Here is a 17,772-nt window from a genome sequence, read left to right as displayed (position 1 = left end):
TAAAGCAACCTATCCATGCAGGGTTAGGTTTAAATGTATGACATATCAGTGCTCCAGTTTACTGTCCTAAAAACTAGAGGCCTCAATCTTGTTGTCTTTTACTCACGTAGAGTTTGTTGCCTCTGTGTTGATGGTGATTTCCAGTGTGTGACCAACAGGGGTGTAGAGCTGTGCTCTGTTAGCCGGGGTGGGAGGCAGGAACCTGGGTAGATACTGTCCCTCTGTACAGCTGGGTACTGCTCCTTCCACTGGCCACACGGAAGGAACATAAACATTTTTATGGCTTTTCACAGTTAGGTTATTGGTCTAGATAATCTAGTAATTAACGGGTTGAATTGCTGAAACCCCATAGAAAATACACCTGCAAGGGTCTATTTTTTATATGAACTGATGGTTTTGCTGTGTACCTTTGACAACAAACTGTAGAGGTATAGTGCTGAGATACTGGCTGGTATTGTAAATGAGCTGAGATCCTCCAGGTCTTGTAAGGTTGATATTCTGGTTGGGAAAGTCAACAATTTCCAACTGGACAGCGTAGGGACCCTCATTACTGCTGTTGGTCACAGCAAATGACAAAGTGCAATCCTGAAAGAACACAGAAGGGACACAGGACACGAACAAGGTTAAGGGTTCGATTCCAGGCACCGCCAACTCAGCTTATGAGTAGCACTGTTTGTTTGAGGCAAGTGGAGCTGTAAGTACTAGGACCTGATGGTGTGGTGCTCCACCTCAGCAATCCATCTCCCAGGGGTGGATTGCAGGAATAGACTCCTGTGTTCTCGGCTGATACAGACAATAAGCCTCTCTGATCGACTTAATATACATTTGTGATAGCATCAGAAATCATACAATTTTAATTGGCAACAGTAAAGTGAAATCCCTCTTCTTATTTACATTAGAAAAGCATTCAACTCACGGTTGACATGTTGAGAACAGAAGGAAGAGCACTAGGGTAGCATCGAACCTGGTCTCCATCTGGGTCAAATGCTAACAGGTCGAAGTTTCTCACACAGTTAGAAGGAACTCTGAGAGACAGAGAGAGACGGATAGAAAAACAGAATGAGATTATATAATTTGTTTGTTTGTTGAAGTATCTCGTATAATAATAGTATTACGAACATATTTTACCCTAAAACTGAATTTACATTGTGCTTTAGTTAATTTGAATAGTATAGTCTACATATTAGTATTTAAAAATATAAAATTACACCTCTGAACCATTAAATGTCCCAGTAAAACCATCATGTGTGTGTCACAGTATTTATTGTATGAAGCAGCTACAGCTAATTGTAAAACCCCCAGGATATGAACCCTGGTTTCCCGCGTGGGAAGTCAACATCTTAACCATTAGCCTAAAGGGGAATTCTCCCTTTGTCCAGAGGAGATATGTATGCGATAAGGTCTTGCTGCGCGGTCATTATGGCTTATAAGGACACGACGGGGTGATAATTCCCCGAGGCGGAGCCGAGGGGAATTATCACCCCGAAGTGTCCATATGTGACGGGTGGGACTCTAGGACCTGGGAGCTCAGAGCAGGCTACGGTAGCACAGCAGAGCGTCTATAAGGGAGCTCTCGTGAGAACAGCTGAGTAGCGTTTGTTCTCGTGCGCCGAGGCTGTTGTTTGGAGCTGTGAGCGTCGGCAAGTGCCACAGGTGTTATAGTTTTTGAAGAGACTGGTTCAAGATCAGACGGCGCCAGTCGTCGTCCTAGAAACGGCAGATGTTGGACATGGCGAGAAAACGCGAGGCTGTCCGCGTCAGTGCCGATATTTAATGTTTCCGATTACCATGTCAAAATACTGTTCCGAATCTTGTTTAGATTAAGAAACGTAGGACACTCACATTGTCGCGCTGTGGACCGTGGTGCTCCGTAGGCTACTTGTTGTTGTTGTTTGAAACAGGAAGACAAACCAAACCACTTCTTCCTGTCACTGTCTAACAATATAAGTTTTATAAATAAAACTATTTGCCATGAGTACACGTGTCACGTAGAATACATTCATTATTCAGACCATTTAAAGCGTACAAATAAACGCATCATGAAATGAATGAATACAAATAAGAATATAAAGAGTCAAGACGGGATTCGATCTCCGCCCATTCTTGGTATAAAGCCAACGGTCTGAAGCATAGACCGCAACGCCACGATGGCCACAGCATCCCTGAATTATAATCCCGTTACATAGTAAAGACAAACAGCCATCCAAACACACAGACGACATGGTCATTGGATTAACTTGAGACATTGACACTGATTTCCAACTCGGCTGTTTAATAGGCAACCGATTTGTCTCACAACACCTCACTCGCCATCATTCATCAGATTAGTTAGAACAACTCGAACTGGTATAAAAAATGACAAAGCCTCCCCCTGACCGTCCTTCAAAATATAGACTAAGGCCATAAGGCTACCTATCTCCCCTTTTCTTTGGAAATATCTCCTATTGTTATTTTTTCTTTTTTTAGAACAAATCATACTCTCCGTGTCCATCGTGGTGCAGAGGTCCATGCTCTAGGATGGAGATTTTATGCCGAGAATGAGAGGAGATCGAATCCCGTTGACTCTTTTTATTTTTAATTTGTATTCATTCATTTAGTGATGCGTTTATTTGTACGCTTTAAATGGTCTGAATAATGAATGTATTCTACGTGACACGTTTACTCATGGCAAATAGTTTTAATTATTGATAAAACATATATTGTTAGACAGTGACAGGAAGAAGTGGTTTGTTTGTCTTCCTGTTTCAAACACTAACAAAAAGCAACCTACGGAGTACGGAGCACCACGGTCCACAGCGCGACAACGTGAGTCTACAAACTTAATCTAAACAAGATTCGGATCGGTATTTTGACAAAATTTAATATTGGCACTGACGCGGACAGCCTCGCGTTTTGTCACCATGTCCAACATCTGCCGTTTCTAGGACGACGACCGACGCTGTCTGATTTTAAAATGGTCTCTTCATAAACTATAACAAGAGGTATGTTACCAAATGCCTTGACACTGTAGATTATGCATCTTTTGTTGGTTTTATGAGGAGTTTTACAAGTATACTCATTGATGTTACTGCACTTCTAGATTCTCTGGTGGTCCTGGACAGGACTTGCTGTGTTTGGGGTGATAACCAGAAACCAAACACACATGCACTAGCAGAGTCTTGAGGTAGGCAGTAAATTATGTTCATTGTACTTTAGCAACAAGGTCCATGTGCATATATTGTACGAGGTTTATGGTGTTTAACCATTGTTTACAGGAGTTAAACCTTTATACCGTTTTTGGTGTTTAACTAATATTATGTTCTGTATTGTATCATAGAGGGCCATACCCAGATGTTCCTGGTCAGCTCATGTTCCTACCTGTTGGGTGCCCAAGCGCTTCGGGCCGAGAGGTATGAAGCTGAGCTTTCCAGTATAGTATGCATTATGTAATGTGGGTTGTATATGGTAACTAATTTGTGCATTTGTATATTGCAGGCTGTACTGGTGACACATGGCTGTGGTCAGCAGGCAGCCATTGCTCTTTTCCTCATGTTAGTTTTAGAATAGTTGCTATGCTCAAGTGCCTCCTCCTTTTGTTCAGTTTTATAAGAATCTCCATTTATTGTACCACCTAGTTAGTGACCGTGCTTGCCCCTTCCCCATGTTAAGTGTGCAGTGTTTTAAGTCAGTTTTACTAACAGTGTGCAGTGTTATTTAAGGCCACTTTTAACCGCACAGATTCGGCGACGATTCGGCGGCGGAAGGCGGCGGAAAGCGTCTGTTGCCGAACGGGAGCTCATCGTCAGGTTTTCGGCAGCGGGTCGGGAACCTTATCGACCGAAAACTGGAAAACTGGACTTGCTCAGTTTTGTTCAGTCGCCCCTCGCCGTCGGTAAGATTGAGGGAGTTGTAGAATAGTTTACTACTGCTCCAAAACCAAGCCAAAACAAGCCAGAGACATTTTCCCGTCGCATATTTTTACTAAATACCATATTCTCAATCTCAACTCTCAATTCCTATTCCAATCGGATCCAAAGCAAAGCTAGTAGTAGGCTAGTAATAGTCCATCAAGTGCCCGTGGTGTTGTTTTCTTTTTTTTCCTCCTCTGCACGGAGAACAGAGCTGCCTCCGGCCGGGTTAGGGTTGCCAGATTCTGTGAGTGAAATACGCGACCAGGTCTATGAAAATAAGCCCAAAAGCGCGACCAGTTTCACCTCTGAACTCTATTACATTAGTTATTTTATAAAATAATGTTGAAAGCAAGGCCAAATAAGCAACTACACTTCAGAAACAAGCCCAAACAAAAGCAACCCACATCTAGCAACATTATAGGAAAACAGGATCAACGTTGCTTATAAGGAGCAGACCTGGCACCACTGCCATACAGTAACTACAGTCGGCGTCGTCTGAAAAAAATAAAATAAAAAATAAGTGCTTAGTTTTTTGCAGTTCTTTGCAGTCTGTGTACAGTCAGAAGGAGTCTCCTGTAGGCTGTTTGGTGTGTAGACACCTTTAGCTGTATTATTCTTAACCCTTTTGCAGTGGTGTGATTCTATCAAGTGTTATTGACCCCCGGTACATTGAAGTGGTACAGACACACAGTGTCATTTGTGGAGCCTTTTAATACTGCTATGTGAATAAAGATGTTAATTGTTTTGTACACACAAAAGCCTCTGTCTGTCATGTCATCCTGAGTGGGGACTATTTATTTGGTCATAACGATAACAGAGTAAATGCATAAGATAAGCGGGTCTCCCACCCTGTATTTGGGAGTGGCGTTGTCACTTTAATCTATTCAACAATACTATTCGTGTCCATCTGGTCACATTTGGCGTTAGTCGGCAGTAGACACGGAGGCTTTTTGTGTTTTATTATTTGGAGGCACTGAGTTTGTAGAGCAACAGGTTGGGGAGGAAAAGAGCAGTGGTTGTCCAGGAGGAGAACAAGAGGACATCCACCGCCCTCTAGCTGCAGTACCATATGGATGCATTCTGTGGACATTTCTGGTGCCGCTCAGGGTATTGACATTTTGGCAGTGAGAAATTAAAATGGGTGAACCTGAGGATCAAATCAAGGCTTTGTCTGAACTTGTCAAACAGCTACAGGCAGAGAATAATCGTCTCAAAGACAGGGGTAATGAGACAGTGAATGTAGCGGCCCCTGGTCTATCTAGCCATGTAGCTGCTAACAATGTCAGCAATGATGTACCACCTGAGAGGGTCTATGTACAGTATATGCACCAAGGGAAAGGAAATGCCCACGCTTTTCAGGAGCTATAGTGTAGGATGGGTTGACTGTAGAAGGTTGGGTGGAGGAGGTGAGAAAGTCACTGTCTGTGCGTTAGACAGTGGAGTTGAACAGTCCGTCCCTTTTCAAATGTCTTCTCCAGTGGAGTTGAACAGTCTGTCCCTTTTCAAATGTCTTCTCCAGTGGAGTTGAACAGTCTGTCCCTTTTCAAATGTCTTCTCCAGTGGAGTTGAACAGTCTGTCCCTTTTCAAATGTCTTCTCTAGTGGAGTTGAACAGTCTGTCCCTTTTCAAATGTCTTCTCCAGAGGAGCTGAACAGTCCATAAGTTGGTTTCAATGGTGTTCTGAGGAAAATTGAATGGGGAAAATACGGCATCCCCTTTCTTTTGAGTCAAGACTCACCCCCGGCTGCTCTAAAACCGCAACCCGGCACCCACTCCCTTATTCCCCTTTTTAGTTAGTTGCTGCCGTGAGGACCGGGTTTTTACCACTGTGCGTTGGACCTGAGTTTGATGTTACCGGGACGGCAACCTTTTAAAGTGGGGGTGTATGTGACGGGTGGGACTCTAGGACCTGGGAGCTCAGAGCAGGCTACGGTAGCACAGCAGAGCGTCTATAAGGGAGCTCTCGTGAGAACAGCTGAGTAGCGTTTGTTCTCGTGCGCCGAGGCTGTTGTTTGGAGCTGTGAGCGTCGACTCGGCAAGTGCCGGTGCTCTGCTGTGTGCAAATTATAACTACAAGAGGTATGTTACCAAATGCCTTGACACTGTAGATTATGCATCTTTTGTTGGTTTTATGAGGAGTTTTACAAGTACTCATTGATGTTACTGCACTTCTAGATTCTCTGGTGGTCCTGGACAGGACTTGCTGTGTTTGGGGTGATAACCAGAAACCAAACACACGCACTAGCAGAGTCTTGAGGTAGGCAGTAAATTATGTTCATTGTACTTTAGCAACAAGGTCCATGTGCATATATTGTACGAGGTTTATGGTGTTTAACCATTGTTTACAGGAGTTAAACCTTTATACCGTTTTTGGTGTTTAACTAATATTATGTTCTGTATTGTATCATAGAGGGCCATACCCAGATGTTCCTGGTCAGCTCATGTTCCTACCTGTTGGGTGCCCAAGCGCTTCGGGCCGAGAGGTATGAAGCTGAGCTTTCCAGTATAGTATGCATTATGTAATGTGGGTTGTATATGGTAACTAATTTGTGCATTTGTATATTGCAAGCTGTACTGGTGACACATGGCTGTGGTCAGCAGGCAGCCATTGCTCTTTTCCTCATGTTAGTTTTAGAATAGTTGCTATGCTCAAGTGCCTCCTCCTTTTGTTCAGTTTTATAAGAATCTCCATTTATTGTACCACCTAGTTAGTGACCGTGCTTGCCCCTTCCCCATGTTAAGTGTGCAGTGTTTTAAGTCAGTTTTACTAACAGTGTGCAGTGTTATTTAGCTGTATTATTCTTAACCCTTTTGCAGTGGTGTGATTCTATCAAGTGTTATTGACCCCCGGTACATTGAAGTGGTACAGACACACAGTGTCATTTGTGGAGCCTTTTAATACTGCTATGTGAATAAAGATGTTAATTGTTTTGTACACACAAAAGCCTCTGTCTGTCATGTCATCCTGAGTGGGGACTATTTATTTGGTCATAACGATAACAGAGTAAATGCATAAGATAAGCGGGTCTCCCACCCTGTATTTGGGAGTGGCGTTGTCACTTTAATCTATTCAACAATACTATTCGTGTCCATCTGGTCACACATATAAGCCATAATGACCAAGCAGCAAGACCTTATAGCACTTATTACCCGGCTAATACATAAAATTAATAATTTGACTCAAAACTAAAAACAAAACAAAGTATTTCCTTGTTTACAGACGGCTGAAAGTGCGTCCCCCCGAGCGCAACACGGTCGCCTTGGAAACCAAGGAAGTACTGGTCAAATAGAATCCATGTTCTGTTACTGCGTTGTCTATTTCTCGCCTCAAATGGTTTTTAAAACATTTTTCAGAGCAACGTTTAGTTGTAAATGTCGCTGTGTGTTTGTTTACATGGCTGCCATGTTGGATACGGCACTAAATTCACGCAGCGCATCCTGACTGCAGCAGCTGTTCTGAGCCGTTGATTAGGCAGCGGTGAATTATAGAGCGGAGCGGTCATTATACGCTCATAATTCACCGCTGATTTCAGCAGTCGACAAATCAGAATCAAGCTCCCAAACGAGCCGGGTAATAATACCCTATAATGGTCATCAGCCTTTCTGCTACATAATGAGTAATAACTAATGTAGTTGTGCACTTGTGCCCAACGCAAGTTCAGGAGTGGAGACCACCCACTGCGATCTCCGTCACCACTCGCTCAGCCATCCACATAGCCTCTGCTCTCCGCAGCCACTCACGTTCCTTATCACCTTATTAACTACACCCGTGTTCTCCCTATCGGCCAATCGCACAGCAATCACACAGTATAAATACACCTCAGATCATGTCACTTACCTGTTTGACTCTGCTCACGTAGAACGCAAATCCCCCCACCCCCTCCCCAGTCACCACCTTCATTCGAATCGCTTTGCCATGCTAACTTCGTTTCTCGTTTCATCACACTAACTTTCGTTTCCCTATTTCCTAGGAGCATCGAGGTGGGCAGTGCAGGAGCAGAGATGACAGTTGGCTCACGGACCGAGCAAACCGGGTCGTCTCGCTCCCGAGGCTGCTTCCCCATCCTGAGCCTCGGGCTCCTCAGCAACGCACACACACACACACTCGCAGTCTTGCATGCATACATCTCACTTGTTCAATAAACGCTGTTAACCTGAGCAGAGGTGTGGTCTCTTATTAGTGAATAAGAACAAAACAACAGTAAGTATATTATGTTACCGTAGTGAAGGTATGATGGTGGTCTGAGGAGACCTGTTGGCTTTCCCAGTGTCAGATCTGGTCTTGAGGTTCACATACGTTAGAGCATCCCAGTTCGTAATGTTATTTGTGTTACTTATCCAGTTACCACCTCGTAACCTGTGGGAGATAAGATTATTATTGTTATTATTACCAGTAAGACTCCCTAATGGGGAGATAAGCGACCGTCACGTCGCATACACAAACTTTAGAAGTAAATCGTAGCCAATCGGGAGGTACTGTAATATGGGAAATGGGACAGATCCATGTTCATGACATGACTTTAGAGATACTGTGTACCGCTTTGCGTGATTTTAGGGCAAAATCTGTAGGAGCTGTGTAAAGAAATGTGTTTTGCAAAAATCGGCCTGATGGTGGCGCTAGAAGAGGGCCATGTGAGAAATGAGGGGCGGAGGTTGTGATTTGCGATCCAAGGAGTGTGTGTGCAAAGTTTGGCATCAATAGGGATAACGGTGGCGGAGATAGCGACAAAAATGTGACGTGATGGACAGACGGAGAGGCAGCCGGTGGAGCTTTTCATAGTAACTTGTCACAATAAAAAGTGTCAGATGACTGTATAATACAATTTATAACATATTTCTGTTATAATCCTTCTCACACTGTGTCAGATGAAGCAATTGAGAAACAAAAATAGAAAAAAGTTAATGTACTAAACGTATTAAACAATTTTATTCTTATCGTATCTTATTCTGATTCTGATCCCCATTTTGGTCAGTTGATTTTGGGGAAAGGTTTTTAGCTTTTGTTTAGTTATAATATTTTTGAAAATAGCACATCTACAAGCTCATCACATCACATCATGCAACGTTATGAGCTTGGAAAAATTAGCAACAATTTGATTATAAAAAACATAATCAATATAATAAATGTTAAGAAAATCATCATTTGTAGTCCTACAAATATGTACATGGTTACAGATACAGTTGCAGTCAACATAGCTTTGCCACATGATGGACAAACCCTGATCCTCTCATTCAGCCAAGTCATGAGAGGCTGGAGATTTAGATACCAATGAAATATCCTACTGTGTAAAACTTGAAAATGGTATTTAAAGTCTCGTTGTTTTCGTTGTGTCATAGTGAATTCCTCTTCACTCACTGCATCCAGAAGTAAGCGTGGCTGGGAACCAGTCGAGTCATGATTCCTTCTCGTTGACACCACTCCGTGGTGTTCTGCACCATGTCCACCTCCAGTAGGGTCACATTGCCACAATCCCCATAACATTCCCATGTGTCCGAATCTGTGCATGATGTGAAGGTTGTCTTATAGTGCAGGACCACCTATAATTATGAGGTAATGACATCAAAGTATTTCTGTTACATAAAGTGTTTTTATTTTACTTTTTATTCTAGTTTTTGTTTTAACGTTAATTTATTTCATTAAGTATATAATCTTGCCCAGTACCTACCGTCATACATCCATCTGCGTTTATGTCCTTTGGGTCAAAGGTCATGACAGTTCCACAAAAGTTGTTCTGTTGGGCTCCTCCATGATACGCTGTAATAGTAGTTGTAATCAGTGGAGTGGTTGTAGCTGCAGTTGTCATAGAAGTGTGTTGGCTGGATGTAGTTGGTTGTATTGCAGTCGGGGTTGTGGTTGTTGTTGCTGCAGGTGGTGAACATAAAGATAATTAGGCCTCCTCAAACATCATCATCACTGATGGAAAGTGAAAGATTATGCAGTAGTAAACAGGTGTACCATAGTTTCACTCACCGTTTGAGACACTGACAATGACACAACGAAGCTCCGATTGATATTTGGCTGAACTGAGAAAACAAATACATATTAAACAGGGGTTTTGTAATATCTTAATGTTTTGACTATCTTAATGTAGAACAAACTAAATGGCGTATACAGTAGTTAATACATTGATTAATTTACTAATACTAAACTATTGCTTTGAATTTCAAAATATCCTAGCTGTGTTTGATTACGGTTCTTTGGGTCTAGTTATTATCCAGCCAATACTTTATATGGTTCTAGAAAGCGGTGCTCTGTGGAGCACATATCCCCACCAGGCTGGGTTGCCAAGCCAGGCCTGTGTAAATTAGTATTTCCCAACCAGGGGTCTGCACCCCACTAGATGGTGCCAACAGAGGTTGGTGTTGGTTCATTTTAAACATATTGCACAAAATCATAATTTGCATAATTTGGACATTGTATTCAAACTGAACCATGAAATTAAAATTGGAACAATCATGATAATCCTGTCTGAAACTCCTTGATCGGCAGGTGAAACTCTCTTTGCTATTTAGCGATCTCAGAATGGAATATATCCTTTTTATGTGTGTGTTCAACAAGTGAGATAAACACACGATCCGATTGAAAATAACCCTAAGTCTAAAAGGTTACATTTAAATGGTTGCTGACCCATTGTTGGCCTGAGCGACAAAGCAGACAGGGTGATGTTCTCCATCCTCTGATTGTGGCGTCCATCTCAGAATGAACTGTCCTTGTGCTGATTCAGACAGGTTCATGTTGTGGGGTCCACTGAACAGCAGCTCTGAGACCCTACAACACCACCAAAGAAGTGAACATGGTTCAAAAGCCTTAATTTAGATCTTCAGACTTTTAGAAACGTTGGGGACATAGGACAACAAAACACCAACTAAATTAATTAATTAGGTACATGAATAATTCGTATTACTGTATATGGCTTGGCTGAATGCATCACAATCACAATCACAGCATTCAGCAATCTGTTATTTTTCTATATCAGAACCTTGAAATGAAGAACAGATTATTGCTATTGACGTAAACTTCTGGATCATATTTATCTGCGGTTCTTGATTTTTGCCACACTAAACACTAAACTAAAATATTAAAAACATTAATTGCGACATAACATTTCTGGACCTTGGGTTCCTACAAGCCAAAAGGGTTATCGCCATTTCATGGAAAAAGACAGGGAAACCCAGCATCGCTCAGTGGTTTAGGGAACTATCTTTGTGCCTTCCCTTGGAAAGAATCACATACACTCTCAAAAACAAACAAGAGTTATTTGAGAAAATATGGGGGAATTTTATTCATTATGTCAAGAGCAACGATCTTTCGCATTTGATGGAGGAACCGGGAGTGGGGTAGACGTTTTCCCTCTGCAGCCAATTATACGGCCTTGTGGCATGGGAATCTGGGTGTTGTAGGTATGTGTGCTCTGTATGTCTAAAGAAAATATGTAAATTGTTGTTATTGTTTTTTTTGTTTTTTTTTGTAATTGTGTTGTTGTTGTTTTCCTTTATATTGTGTTGTGGTTTTGTTACGGGATTGTTTTTGTTTTATGTTTGTAAAAAAAATATGTTTGATGTTCTCTGTAAAAAAAAAAGAAAACTCAATAAATATGTTAAAAAAGAAAAAACATTAGAGGAGAGAAACAGGCATTGTAGTAGAATCTTGATTCATATATGCAATTTACAATTTACAATTCAGGCATTTAGCACACACTCTTATGCTGCATTCACACTGAGAGAAGCCAAGCTAATGGTTGGCTTGGTAATTCAATGTAATGTCTATGCAAACCAGCTTTTAAAATTTCCAAGCTTTTTTTTCGAGCATGGAAATTTTAAAAGCTGGTTTGCATAGACATTACATTGAATTACCAAGCCAACCATTAGCTTGGCTTCTCTCAGTGTGAATGCAGCATTAATCCTTAACCCTAACCCATAGAAATAGTAATCTAAAACATATAGGTCATAGGTAGTAGAATAACAAAAGAAAAAAAGAAAGGGAAAAAATAAATCAATAGAATCAAAAATCTCAAACAATCTATAATCTGTACATCAAAGCTATAGCCTACACAATATAGGATGCCATATTTGATCAACTCTAACAACCAGTTTTGCAAACCAACCTTGTGCAGACAGACATAATCATTCTAATGGATATATTTTCTTTACTGTAAGCCAGAAGTCTTCAACGTTTTTCAGGCCAAGGACCCCTTAGCTGAGCGAAGGGGTCCAACACATTGTGTTGCAAATTAAACTTTTTCATAGATTTCATCAATTTGTTTGACAATCAGTGTTGTTTAATTATGTTTTTTTATTAATATGTTGTATTTTCACACCTTTAACCCCTCTACACCAATGCTCACTTTGTAGATTTGCTATTTTAGTCTATTTAAAGCAACCTATCCATGCAGGGTTAGGTTTAAATGTATGACATATCAGTGCTCCAGTTTACTGTCCTAAAAACTAGAGGCCTCAATCTTGTTGTCTTTTACTCACGTAGAGTTTGTTGCCTCTGTGTTGATGGTGATTTCCAGTGTGTGACCAACAGGGGTGTAGAGCTGTGCTCTGTTAGCCGGGGTGGGAGGCAGGAACCTGGGTAGATACTGTCCCTCTGTACAGCTGGGTACTGCTCCTTCCACTGGCCACACGGAAGGAACATAAACATTTTTATGGCTTTTCACAGTTAGGTTATTGGTCTAGATTATCTAGCAATTAACGGGTTGAGTTGCTGAAACCCCATAGAAAATACACCTGCAAGGGTCTATTTTTTATATGAACTGATGGTTTTGCTGTGTACCTTTGACAACAAACTGTAGAGGTATAGTGCTGAGATACTGCCTGGTATTGTAAATGAGCTGAGATCCTCCAGGTCTTGTAAGGTTGATATTCTGGTTGGGAAAGTCAACTATTTCCAACTGGACAGCGTAGGGACCCTCATTACTGCTGTTGGTCGCAGCAAATGACAAAGTGCAATCCTGAAAGAACACAGAAGGGACACAGGACACGAACAAGGTTAAGGGTTCGATTCCAGGCACCGCCAACTCAGCTTATGAGTAGCACTGTTTGTTTGAGGCAAGTGGAGCTGTAAGTACTAGGACCTGATGGTGTGGCGCTCCACCTCAACAATCCATCTCCCAGGGGTGGATTGCAGGAATAGACTCCTGTGTTCTCGGCTGATACAGACAATAAGCCTCTCTGATCGACTTAATATACATTTGTGATAGCATCAGAAATCATACAATTTTAATTGGCAACAGTAAAGTGAAATCCATCTTCTTATTTACAAAATAAAAGCATTCAACTCACGGTTGACATGTTGAGAACAGAAGGAAGAGCACTAGGATAGCATTGAACCTGGTCTCCATCTGGGTCAAATGCTAACAGGTCGAAGTTTCTCACACAGTTAGAAGGAACTCTGAGAGACAGAGAGAGACGGATAGAAAAACAGAATGAGATTATATAATTTGTTTGTTTGTTGAAGTATCTCGTATAATAATAGTATTACGAACATATTTGATCCTAAAACTGAATTTACATTGTGCTTTAGTTAATTTGAATAGTAGAGTCTACATATTAGTATTTAAAAAATATAAAATTACGCCTCTGAACCATTAAATGTCCCAGTAAAACCATCATGTGTGTGTCACAGTATTTATTGTATGAAGCAGCTCCAGCTAATTGTAAAACCCCCAGGATATGAACCCTGGTTTCCCACGTGGGAAGTCAACATCTTAACCATTAGCCTAAAGGGAAATTCTCCCTTTGTCCAGAGGAGATATTACCCTATAATGGTCATCAGCCTTTCTGCTACATAATGAGTAATAACTAATGTAGTTGTGCACTTGTGCCCAACGCAAGTTCAGGAGTGGAGACCACCCACTGCGATCTCCGTCACCACTCGCTCAGCCATCCACATAGCCTCTGCTCTCCGCAGCCACTCACGTTCCTTATCACCTTATTAACTACACCCGTGTTCTCCCTATCGGCCAATCGCACAGCAATCACACAGTATAAATACACCTCAGATCATGTCACTTACCTGTTTGACTCTGCTCACGTAGAACGCAAATCCCCCCACCCCCTCCCCAGTCACCACCTTCATTCGAATCGCTTTGCCATGCTAACTTCGTTTCTCGTTTCATCACACTAACTTTCGTTTCCCTATTTCCTAGGAGCATCGAGGTGGGCAGTGCAGGAGCAGAGATGACAGTTGGCTCACGGACCGAGCAAACCGGGTCGTCTCGCTCCCGAGGCTGCTTCCCCATCCTGAGCCTCGGGCTCCTCAGCAACGCACACACACACACACACACTCGCAGTCTTGCATGCATACATCTCACTTGTTCAATAAACGCTGTTAACCTGAGCAGAGGTGTGGTCTCTTATTAGTGAATAAGAACAAAACAACAGTAAGTATATTATGTTACCGTAGTGAAGGTATGATGGTGGTCTGAGGAGACCTGTTGGCTTTCCCAGTGTCAGATCTGGTCTTGAGGTTCACATACGTTAGAGCATCCCAGTTCGTAATGTTATTTGTGTTACTTATCCAGTTACCACCTCGTAACCTGTGGGAGATAAGATTATTATTGTTATTATTACCAGTAAGACTCCCTAATGGGGAGATAAGCGACCGTCACGTCGCATACACAAACTTTAGAAGTAAATCGTAGCCAATCGGGAGGTACTGTAATATGGGAAATGGGACAGATCCATGTTCATGACATGACTTTAGAGATACTGTGTACCGCTTTGCGTGATTTTAGGGCAAAATCTGTAGGAGCTGTGTAAAGAAATGTGTTTTGCAAAAATCGGCCTGATGGTGGCGCTAGAAGAGGGCCATGTGAGAAATGAGGGGCGGAGGTTGTGATTTGCGATCCAAGGAGTGTGTGTGCAAAGTTTGGCATCAATAGGGATAACGGTGGCGGAGATAGCGACAAAAATGTGACGTGATGGACAGACGGAGAGGCAGCCGGTGGAGCTTTTCATAGTAACTTGTCACAATAAAAAGTGTCAGATGACTGTATAATACAATTTATAACATATTTCTGTTATAATCCTTCTCACACTGTGTCAGATGAAGCAATTGAGAAACAAAAATAGAAAAAAGTTAATGTACTAAACGTATTAAACAATTTTATTCTTATCGTATCTTATTCTGATTCTGATCCCCATTTTGGTCAGTTGATTTTGGGGAAAGGTTTTTAGCTTTTGTTTAGTTATAATATTTTTGAAAATAGCACATCTACAAGCTCATCACATCACATCATGCAACGTTATGAGCTTGGAAAAATTAGCAACAATTTGATTATAAAAAACATAATCAATATAATAAATGTTAAGAAAATCATCATTTGTAGTCCTACAAATATGTACATGGTTACAGATACAGTTGCAGTCAACATAGCTTTGCCACATGATGGACAAACCCTGATCCTCTCATTCAGCCAAGTCATGAGAGGCTGGAGATTTAGATACCAATGAAATATCCTACTGTGTAAAACTTGAAAATGGTATTTAAAGTCTCGTTGTTTTCGTTGTGTCATAGTGAATTCCTCTTCACTCACTGCATCCAGAAGTAAGCGTGGCTGGGAACCAGTCGAGTCATGATTCCTTCTCGTTGACACCACTCCGTGGTGTTCTGCACCATGTCCACCTCCAGTAGGGTCACATTGCCACAATCCCCATAACATTCCCATGTGTCCGAATCTGTGCATGATGTGAAGGTTGTCTTATAGTGCAGGACCACCTATAATTATGAGGTAATGACATCAAAGTATTTCTGTTACATAAAGTGTTTTTATTTTACTTTTTATTCTAGTTTTTGTTTTAACGTTAATTTATTTCATTAAGTATATAATCTTGCCCAGTACCTACCGTCATACATCCATCTGCGTTTATGTCCTTTGGGTCAAAGGTCATGACAGTTCCACAAAAGTTGTTCTGTTGGGCTCCTCCATGATACGCTGTAATAGTAGTTGTAATCAGTGGAGTGGTTGTAGCTGCAGTTGTCATAGAAGTGTGTTGGCTGGATGTAGTTGGTTGTATTGCAGTCGGGGTTGTGGTTGTTGTTGCTGCAGGTGGTGAACATAAAGATAATTAGGCCTCCTCAAACATCATCATCACTGATGGAAAGTGAAAGATTATGCAGTAGTAAACAGGTGTACCATAGTTTCACTCACCGTTTGAGACACTGACAATGACACAACGAAGCTCCGATTGATATTTGGCTGAACTGAGAAAACAAATACATATTAAACAGGGGTTTTGTAATATCTTAATGTTTTGACTATCTTAATGTAGAACAAACTAAATGGCGTATACAGTAGTTAATACATTGATTAATTTACTAATACTAAAATATTGCTTTGAATTTCAAAATATCCTAGCTGTGTTTGATTACGGTTCTTTGGGTCTAGTTATTATCCAGCCAATACTTTATATGGTTCTAGAAAGCGGTGCTCTGTGGAGCACATATCCCCACCAGGCTGGGTTGCCAAGCCAGGCCTGTGTAAATTAGTATTTCCCAACCAGGGGTCTGCACCCCACTAGATGGTGCCAACAGAGGTTGGTGTTGGTTCATTTTAAACATATTGCACAAAATCATAATTTGCATAATTTGGACATTGTATTCAAACTGAACCATGAAATTAAAATTGGAACAATCATGATAATCCTGTCTGAAACTCCTTGATCGGCAGGTGAAACTCTCTTTGCTATTTAGCGATCTCAGAATGGAATATATCCTTTTTATGTGTGTGTTCAACAAGTGAGATAAACACACGATCCGATTGAAAATAACCCTAAGTCTAAAAGGTTACATTTAAATGGTTGCTGACCCATTGTTGGCCTGAGCGACAAAGCAGACAGGGTGATGTTCTCCATCCTCTGATTGTGGCGTCCATCTCAGAATGAACTGTCCTTGTGCTGATTCAGACAGGTTCATGTTGTGGGGTCCACTGAACAGCAGCTCTGAGACCCTACAACACCACCAAAGAAGTGAACATGGTTCAAAAGCCTTAATTTAGATCTTCAGACTTTTAGAAACGTTGGGGACATAGGACAACAAAACACCAACTAAATTAATTAATTAGGTACATGAATAATTCGTATTACTGTATATGGCTTGGCTGAATGCATCACAATCACAATCACAGCATTCAGCAATCTGTTATTTTTCTATATCAGAACCTTGAAATGAAGAACAGATTATTGCTATTGACGTAAACTTCTGGATCATATTTATCTGCGGTTCTTGATTTTTGCCACACTAAACACTAAACTAAAATATTAAAAACATTAATTGCGACATAACATTTCTGGACCTTGGGTTCCTACAAGCCAAAAGGGTTATCGCCATTTCATGGAAAAAGACAGGGAAACCCAGCATCGCTCAGTGGTTTAGGGAACTATCTTTGTGCCTTCCCTTGGAAAGAATCACATACACTCTCAAAAACAAACAAGAGTTATTTGAGAAAATATGGGGGAATTTTATTCATTATGTCAAGAGCAACGATCTTTCGCATTTGATGGAGGAACCGGGAGTGGGGTAGACGTTTTCCCTCTGCAGCCAATTATACGGCCTTGTGGCATGGGAATCTGGGTGTTGTAGGTATGTGTGCTCTGTATGTCTAAAGAAAATATGTAAATTGTTGTTATTGTTTTTTTTGTTTTTTTTTGTAATTGTGTTGTTGTTGTTTTCCTTTATATTGTGTTGTGGTTTTGTTACGGGATTGTTTTTGTTTTATGTTTGTAAAAAAAATATGTTTGATGTTCTCTGTAAAAAAAAAAGAAAACTCAATAAATATGTTAAAAAAGAAAAAACATTAGAGGAGAGAAACAGGCATTGTAGTAGAATCTTGATTCATATATGCAATTTACAATTTACAATTCAGGCATTTAGCAC

At 41.1% G+C, this 17,772-nt stretch overlaps 1 protein-coding gene across 1 annotated transcript in view; it reads right to left on the bottom strand.

The window, feature by feature from the left end:
- Nucleotides 1-378: 378 nt before the first annotated feature.
- LOC308284096 (uncharacterized protein) overlaps nt 379-17,772 on the bottom strand; it is a gene marked incomplete at both ends in the record, with an annotated part of 29,306 nt that continues 11,912 nt past the window's right edge. The window contains 15 exons of the mRNA XM_080724635.1: nt 379-585; nt 917-1,025; nt 8,110-8,247; nt 9,247-9,428; nt 9,557-9,753; nt 9,862-9,914; nt 10,519-10,659; nt 12,369-12,510; nt 12,670-12,847; nt 13,179-13,287; nt 14,297-14,434; nt 15,434-15,615; nt 15,744-15,940; nt 16,049-16,101; nt 16,706-16,846. Coding sequence (XP_080580761.1) covers nt 379-585; nt 917-1,025; nt 8,110-8,247; nt 9,247-9,428; nt 9,557-9,753; nt 9,862-9,914; nt 10,519-10,659; nt 12,369-12,510; nt 12,670-12,847; nt 13,179-13,287; nt 14,297-14,434; nt 15,434-15,615; nt 15,744-15,940; nt 16,049-16,101; nt 16,706-16,846 — 2,167 coding nt within the window. The remainder of the gene's footprint in view (nt 586-916; nt 1,026-8,109; nt 8,248-9,246; nt 9,429-9,556; nt 9,754-9,861; nt 9,915-10,518; nt 10,660-12,368; nt 12,511-12,669; nt 12,848-13,178; nt 13,288-14,296; nt 14,435-15,433; nt 15,616-15,743; nt 15,941-16,048; nt 16,102-16,705; nt 16,847-17,772) is intronic.

This window comes from Nannobrachium achirus (assembly GCF_963921795.1).
Source record: "Nannobrachium achirus genome assembly, chromosome: 4".
Taxonomy (NCBI): domain Eukaryota; kingdom Metazoa; phylum Chordata; class Actinopteri; order Myctophiformes; family Myctophidae; genus Nannobrachium; species Nannobrachium achirus.
Note: the sequence above shows the minus strand (reverse complement) of the source record. Positions and strands in the feature narration are given on the sequence as shown.